At 43.5% G+C, this 8,427-nt stretch overlaps 1 protein-coding gene across 1 annotated transcript in view; it reads right to left on the bottom strand.

Moving 5' to 3' along the window:
* Positions 1-1,420: 1,420 nt before the first annotated feature.
* The window catches only part of LOC308496081 (phosphatidylinositol 5-phosphate 4-kinase type-2 alpha-like), a gene marked incomplete at its 5' end in the record, with an annotated part of 56,632 nt that continues 49,625 nt past the window's right edge, over positions 1,421-8,427 (bottom strand). The window contains 3 exons of the mRNA XM_081044733.1: positions 1,421-1,684; positions 4,808-4,911; positions 6,498-6,741. Of these exons, the coding sequence (XP_080900859.1) occupies positions 1,604-1,684; positions 4,808-4,911; positions 6,498-6,741 (429 nt within the window). The 3' untranslated portion in view covers positions 1,421-1,603. The remainder of the gene's footprint in view (positions 1,685-4,807; positions 4,912-6,497; positions 6,742-8,427) is intronic.

The following is an 8,427-nucleotide window of genomic DNA, read 5'->3' as shown; positions in this document are numbered from 1 at the left end:
TCAAACACTACTCCCTGGTAATTGAGAATATACCTTCTTTTTAAGTACATGTGAACATTCCTAAAAAGTGACCATATATGAGGGCACAAAGAAGACATTGATAGCTTTCATCAAAGTGAAATATTACTGACAGTTTTGGTATACAGTACAATGAAGCTAGAAACTAAAAACAAAACTGAAAACAAGAAAAGGCACTTCCATCTGGAAATTTAAAAAAATTTCTGCTAATCTGTTGGGTTAAAGGGGAAATATAAACAAAAAGTACAGAATTTCTGAAAATGATAATGAAAAGTCTATAAATGAAGAGTGTATGACTTCTATGTATAACAAGCAATGATCAGAAAAAAATTCATAGCCCTAAACACCACAAAAAATGAAAGTAAATGAACTAGAGCCCCAATTTAAAAATCTAGAAAAAAAAAATAAAATATACCAAAAGAAAACTCGAAAATATAATAAAGATAAATGCAGAGATTAATGAGACTGACAACAGAAAAATGGTAGATCAAATCCATTAATCAGAATTCTGCTTCTTTGGGCAAAAACATACAAAATAGACAGACCACTAGCTAATTTAATCAAGAAGCTGTGATGACAGAAGCAGAGTCGAAAGAGGAGTCGGGGAGGGAAAGAGTATTTGAAAATGCTGGCTTTGAAGATTAAAGAAGGACCAAAAAGTCCACAACACAGGCAGCCACTAGACACTAGACACTGGAAAAAGCAGGAAATGGATTCTCCTTCGACTTTAGAAGGAATGCAACCCTTCTCTTGGGCATATACCTAGAAGTGGAATTCCTGAGTCATGGTGACCTATGTGTAAACTTGAGAAACTGCCAAACTGTTTTCCAAAGTGGCTGCACCATTTTACATTTCTACCAACAGTGTTTGAGGGTTCTAATTCCTCCACCTCTTCACCAACACTTGCTAGTCTTTTTAAAAAATTTTTATTATATCCATCCTAGTGAGTGTGCTAATGTAAAATTCCTAGAATAGTCACCTGCAGTGGTGCTGGGGACCTTTAGAGTGCGCTGATGTTTAAGAACTCCAGAGTTTAAGTCCATGTTCAACCTCTTGGCCTTGCCTTCTCTCCATAACCCCACTTCATTACATACATTATATACACGTACATTTCTACTTCATCATATGCAGTTCCTAATCTCTTGCATTTAACTCTTAACCACTATTTCCAAAAGTGATGCCAACATGGTTGGTCTGGACATGCATTTCCTTCTCCCCCGCCCCCCTACATTTGCTTATTCATTCATTCATTCGTTCATCTGTCTACAGTTGCAATCAGAGGGTCGTTGATACTCTGAAGCTGGTCAGTTTTCATTAATTAATCAATCAATTAATTTTGAAGATTCATGTGCATACACACACACACACACACACACACACACACACACACACACACCAGAAATAGCTAGAACGATGCTGGGAAATATCAGGTAGCTGTTAAAGCGAGTAGCCCCCAAATCAGTCATCTTGGCCTGAAGATGTAAATGAGGAGGTGTACTTCACTGAGTTTGGTTTTCATGTTCCCTACACGGAAGCCACCCCTGTCCTTCCCATGCTCATGGTATGTCCAAGGCTGTGCAGGAGGTTACGTCAAGATGTGGCCAATAAAGTCCAAAAAGCGCTTTGAATACTGTTCTGTGTTCACGGTCGAGATCTCCGCACCAGCCTGGGCAGTTTTAAAGGAGAGGAATATTGATACAATTACTAGTCAGTATCTAGCTGAACATAAAACTAATCATTCTCAAATCTGTGCAGTTTCTGCTTTTAAAACATAACTCAGAATACTTTGGTTTTGGACACTGTGTCTGAATAATCAGGGTTCTTAGGGATCTGTGTGTGAAAATGAGGCAAAGAGCGGCGGAAACAACACATGCTATTATCACATACGTACACTGTGACTGATGCGACTTAAAAAAAAAAATCAAACTAGCCACATTTGGGATGTTCCTATCCAACAGTGGAGTGGGTGTGGCCTACATTCAGAAGCCATGGGGACAATACTTTTGGTTTCCAAGGGAGCAGATTGGGGATACCCTGAGAATGACACACCCTCCACATTTGGCTAAAGGGAAACTCCGATGCCAATGATGTAAAGATTGCGTTCATTTTTCTGGACCAATGTAAGCAGTCCAGTGCTCTAAGATAAGCCCAGCAGCAGCAACAATAGGTTCCACATTAGCTGTCTGGGCTCTTTCTGACACCCTAACCATATGCTGACTGTATCTCCCCAAGAGGGCAGGGGCTGGCTTCTATCAAGCACAGGGCCTGGGGATGCCATTGTTCCCCCTCACAAAGACCTGCTTGGAAAAAGGATGCTGGGCCCTACACAGTGGCTCAGGAGGGGCTTTCTTATTGTGAGAGGGGAGCGGTCCCAAGATATTTACTAGCCAGGGGCCTGAGCTGCAAAGGGGAACACCAGAGTTTTACTAAGTCACCATGTGCTTGTTTTAGACACCCATGCTCACTGGGGAGCATGTCATTTCCATGCCTAGATTGGACCACTGGGATCTCCATGGAGAAGCCCAGGCCTTGGGAATGGTTCCCAGCAGTAGCTCAATACAACATTCCTTTGCAAAGAGCGATATCTTGTTCTTGCAAACTGCGTACGATTATACGCCAAGTGGTATATTCCCAAACTGGTGACTTACTGGGGAGATGAAAATGGAGCCATGTTTGCTGTGGTACATTTCCAATTCCATATGGAATAGAATAGTACAGCAGGTTTAAGGAGGGACGGGAACAACACAGAGCATCTCCCAGTGTTCAGCCTGTTCCTCTCATGTTTCCCCCCATAATTATGACCTCATCAGCAAGGCATTAGGACCCCTTTATCAGTTGGGGGGAACTGAAGCTCCAAAGTGTTTCCTCAGGCTCACACAACCGGGAAAGGTGAAATAGGGATTCCAACCCAGGTCTGTCTTTATAATACAGGTACCCCCTACTCTTCCAAGTTTCTGGTTATGCCACTTCACTTTTACAAAAGACCCATCTTAGTAGCTGTTTTGGCTAACCAAAAGAAATCCAAAAACAATTTCTGCTTTTACAAAAAAGGTGAAAAGTGAAAATAGGTTCAGCGTTTTTTCTGCAGCTAGCCCTTAGAGAGGCAACACGGACCCCGAGCAGCGACAATGGCCCCGCCAGGCTCCTTCCCCGGGAACCACACTCAGCATCTCGGCACCAAGCGCCAGAGCTTTGCACTGTGTCAGAGCACCTGTGCTTTATCTCGATTTGCTCTGTGTACCTGTTAGCAAAAGGGACCTACGGTATCAGAAAAGCCTAAGAGCTCCTAAGGGTGTTACACTTTGTGTAAAACTGAATGTAATTAAATGTATTTGGCAGGTTATTTTGGGAGATCTGGGAATGCTCAAAAAGTTTTCCATATAAATTAGTGGCAATTGCTTCTTCGCTTTACACATCTTGGTTTATGAAACGTTTCATAGGAAGGCTCTGCTTTCGGATAGTGGAGGAACCTGTATACCCATGGTTTTCATCCAGACGTGAGCATCAGAATAACCATGGAGCCTTTTGGAGACCTGTCGCTCAAGCTCCTGAACTGGACTCAGAACCAGGGAAAGGGGATAGTGCATCTGGTTTGCACATCGTTACAAATGGTACTCAGAAGATTGACGCCAACTGCTAGGGGAGAGCTACTGTGTAACCACCTCTCTTACTCAGTCAGGGTTGCTAATGTGGTCAGGGGACCGGGTGAGGTCTTGGTCCATGCTATCCACACAGCAGGAACACAATAATTAGTTGGTGATGAAGTGACCGATATTTCTGTGGCAAATGGAATATGGTTTTAGGCTGATTCCACTACTGGGAAGATAGGCTGTTTGGTTGTGAAATAGAGAAAAAGAGCCTTTAACAGAAGTTGATGTTCTGCTGTATCTGGGTTGCTCTACACAGTTTGCTGGGGTGGCCCCTCTCCTTCCAGTGTGAACCAGCCAGGGCAGGAGTTCATCTGTGTGGGATGGGTTCTACCGCTTGTTTAGTGCACCTGGAAAGCCAAAATCGATCCCTACAATACAGCATAATGGAAACCCACGACTTGAGAACTTCAGCCAGTCAGGTGGGGTTCGCTGGTGGGGCAGAGGGTACGACTAGCACAGAGCTGGGGCCGGGCTAGGACCTGGGGGGCAATCCCATCTCTGCCACTTCCTGGTGATGTGATCCTGACACGTTACCACTTAAGCGCTCTTCCTCCATGTCTTCAACTGATAAACAGGGACACCCTAGTACCCCTCCCAGGCTTGCCATGGGATTCAACAAGTTAACATATGCCAGGAATAGCGATAATTCTGAGCAAGCACAACAAAGGGAAGGAATTCAGATGGCTAAAGTAATAGAAAAAACACAATCACTGTGAGAAAAGAAATATAAAACTGCATATTTTGGAAGTGTCTGTAGCAGATAATAATAGTTCAGTTCTGAACATTTCATATTAAAACACTTAACTATCTTTAGCACTTTTGTCTTTGAAACATTTTTCAAATAAAAAAGTATTTTTATAACATTCTAGTGATGCAGTGTGGGTGGATATCCCCAGTGTGTAAAAAGAAGAGACACCACTGAGTTTAAGTGACTTGCCCAAAGCCTAGGCAGTCCTGGGAGCAGCATGGGAAGGGCCATTTTCTGAGTCTGAGTCTGCACTCAGCCCTCTGCAGGGAATGAGACCCACTGAAGGACTTGGAGCAGCACAGTGGGAACGAGCAGCCTGGAGCTGGTCCCTGCACTACAGACAATGTCAAGGGCCCAGGAACAGAGAAGGAAGCAAAACGGAGATACTTACGCCATGTTTAATGGTTTTTGCAGCATGGGCAGCTTTCTTTTTTGCATCGTAATGAGTCAGAATGTCAATAATTGCCATAAAGTACACCTCTTTCCTAGGTGAGTCTGTAAACGGATAACAGCAAAGTTGGGGCATAAATGACAACACTGGAAAAGGCATGAGCTGCCTGCTGAGAGAAGAAGGATCATGGGAGGGTGAGGGACTCAGGGATAGGAGATTGGAGGAGTCCAAACACAAAGGCAACAGAAGCTTTTGAAGATTCCATGTAACTCCTGCATGTCCCTATTAAGTCTCTGTACCCAACTCCCTCTCAATTTAAAAAGTGAAAAAAGAATATAACCGCAGGATATTAACAGTGGAGGTCCAAGGGTGAGATGGAGTGTTTTTATTTTTTGTTAATCTGCATTTTTTAAATAACTGTGAATTGCTTTGGTGTAAAGACAAAGTCTATTTTTAAAACATTCTATAAAACAAGTAGAAGCAGTATGTTACTTAATCCCTTTTCCATCATTAGATGCTAATTCCTAATTAGATGCTAGGTCCTCATTCTCATTGGATCTAGTATCAGAGCTGGGTAAAGGCATACGAGGTCTGACAATTAAGTTTGCAAACTTGTTGCTAACCTTTTTTGATATCAGAGGGATGACTCATCCTGAATTTGTACCAACTAGACAAACAGTTAGCCAAGTTTACAATTTGGAAGTGCTGAAAAGGCTGCGTGAGAAAGTTAAATGACCTGAACTTTTTGCCAACAATTCATGGCTCTTGCATCATGACAATGCACCAGCTCATACAGCACTGTGAGGGACATTTTAACCAGTAAATAAATAACTGTATGGGAACACCCTCCCTACTCACCTGATCTGGCCCCCAATGACTTCTTTCTTTACCTGAAGATAAAAGAAATCTTGAAAGGAAAACATTTTGATGAAACTCAGGACATCAAGGATAATATGATGACAGCGCTGATGGCCATTCCAGAAAAAGAGTTCCAAAATGGCTTTGAGGGCTGGACTAGGCACTGGCATCAGTGCATAGCTTCCCAAGGGGAGTACTTCGAAAGTGACCGTAGTGATATTCAGCAATGAGGTTTGTTAGCACTTGTCCTAGGATGACTTCGCGAACCTAATTGTCTGACCTTGTATGTCCTGTACAATATCTATCTTCTGTATATTTCCATAAATATAATGCTCTTTCAATTATAAAGAATAAGAGAAGTACATTTGACTATATCTGATTTTCTGTGTTGAAGAAACAATTTTGGTGAGCAAAATAAAAACACAACTCAAATTAACTCAGCTGATGTGCCAGGGCTCAGGATAGACTCATGACACTTTAGATTCACATAAAAAAGAGACAGATGAGAGAAAAATTGAAAAATATTTCTTATATACGTTATCCATATATAAGTACGTGTAAGTACGTGTATATGTAAGCTGTATATGTAACATTGTGTTACATCACTCTATTCCCTCAACATCACAAGATTCAAGGACCTCATCACATTATACTTCAAAACCAGGGATTATGTTACCTTTAATATACCCTTGTCCCCAAATCAATTACTTGGGACTCTGGAGAATGAGGCTTGCAAGGCAGTATACTTTAAACTGGGGTTGTGATTATTGGTAGATACGGCACACACCAAACTGCTTCATAGGTAAAAAGAGTTGGTAGTAACTCAGCTTACTTTCATGGCATTCAATTCCATAAACATCAATGTTTGGATCGAACTCCCCTGGAGCCAAGGGTGGGGAGCTGTTGAGCGTATTTCCAGGACTGTCTGGAGGGGTTCCGACAGGGTGGGTGCCATCGCTTTCTCCCTCCTCTTCCCCATCATTCTCTTCACACTTCACCTCTTCCTGTTCGGCTCTCTCCACATCGTGGATTCCCACCAGCAGGCTGTAGTCCATGAGCTTCAACTGGGCAAGAAACTGGAGAGCAGGAGGTGACAGGGTCAGGTATGTTCAAACAGAACCCAGATTTAAAGAAAACAAGCTCAAAAAAAAGCACATGGGGGAAGCTGTGAGTGAAGGAGCGGCAGAAGCAAGAAGAGGGTCTCTCTGAGGCGGCCGGGAGCCTAAAATGACGCCTGGCACTTTGGGCTGGTTCAGAGCTAGCATTATTTTCCCTGAAATGCAAAGCTGGAAGCTGCGAGAAATGCATTCATCACATGTCAGTTGGATTATGCCAAAGAGCAGAAAGCAAGACTGGCAGAAAAAGACCCCGAGGGAGGGAAGAGAACGTTTCTCCCAACAATTAACACTGGCTAATGGGAAAAACCAGGGCCCTCCCAAGTAGCTGCCAGCAGAGTCTCAGAATGTTTTGTGAAAGCACTTTGAAAGTCAGTACACGCCGCTGAGATTACTGTGCTGTTCATCACCAATAAGTAAAAGCCCAAATGTTCCAATCAACCAGCAAATGCCTGTGTCAGTACTCTGGTGAATAACGCAGTCCTTCCGTCCTGCTCGCGTTTCCTTCTGATGGAAGCAAGGAGACCAAGATGCAGAAGGTGGTTCGCTCTCCATGAGGCTGCACCGGCCCAGGTTCCCGTTCTCCCTGCCTGTCCTGTTCCAGCCATGGCGAGAACGTAATGTGGGACAAGGCCCAGCTCTGGGGTTTGGCCACTCCTCCGGCCAAGTTCTTTTTTGACTTTCCGTGTCATATTTTTCTTTTCTTCTTTTTTAGTAGATGCACCCAGGCACGTGATCTTAAGCACACCACACTAACCAACCGATTCAAATGTGGATAGTATTATTGAGGGCAAAATGTGGCAGCCTATCTGTTGGCTGGAACTAAAGGGCTCCCTAATGCCCCCAGCTGGCTGGCTCTGCACAGGGACCAATTCTGCTCAGACCCTGGGCTCATGGTCCAAAAAGGCATGTCACCCTGACTCTTGAAAGATTTGGGGACAGCCTCGCTCAGTGACGCAGAGTAGCTGATGGGCCTCAGGATACTCTGATAGAATTTAAGAAATGAACTTCCTTACACAAGGTCTTGAAATTATGGGTCTTGAAGATCTGGCTGAAATGAAATGAAATCAGTTTTCAGAGACCTGCAGAGCCGTTACTTTCTCCCAAGCCAGTCGGGAAGCAGCTCTGTCTCCTAGCTGAGAGAGAAGGCCTGCCCCCTTAAAGACAAGGTGAGGCCCGCACACTGCAGCTGTTTCCTAATGCCTTTGGTTGTCGCCAGCCCAGGCGCGCTCCTGCCTGCTCACCCCTCCCTCAGCTCCCATTTTGCTCTCATTTCTCCCTATGAGTCCCCTGGGGCTAGGCTTAATTTTCCCCATTTGTTTTGAGCTCAGAAAAAGAGAAATCACACAAATCTTTAAGTAAGGTAAGGGAAACCTAATACTTGAAAATAGATAAAAGCAAACCGTTTATCAAAAAATAGTGCTGAAGTGCCAACAGGTACATGAAAAGGGGTTCAACCTCACTAATCATTAGGGAACTAAAAATAAAACCATAAGAAGATATCACCTCACACTTGTTAGAATGGCTATTATCAAAAAGGCAAGAAATAACAAGTGTTGGAGAAGAGGGAACCCTTGTGCACAGTTGGTAGGGTTGTAAATTGGTACAGCCACTATGGAAAACAATAAGGAGGGGGCTCAAAAAATT

The sequence above is a fragment of the Rhinolophus hipposideros genome, assembly GCF_964194185.1.
Source record: "Rhinolophus hipposideros genome assembly, chromosome: 1".
NCBI lineage: Eukaryota > Metazoa > Chordata > Mammalia > Chiroptera > Rhinolophidae > Rhinolophus > Rhinolophus hipposideros.
The sequence above is the reverse complement of the archived record's forward strand: the minus strand, read 5'-3'. Positions and strand labels throughout refer to the sequence as shown.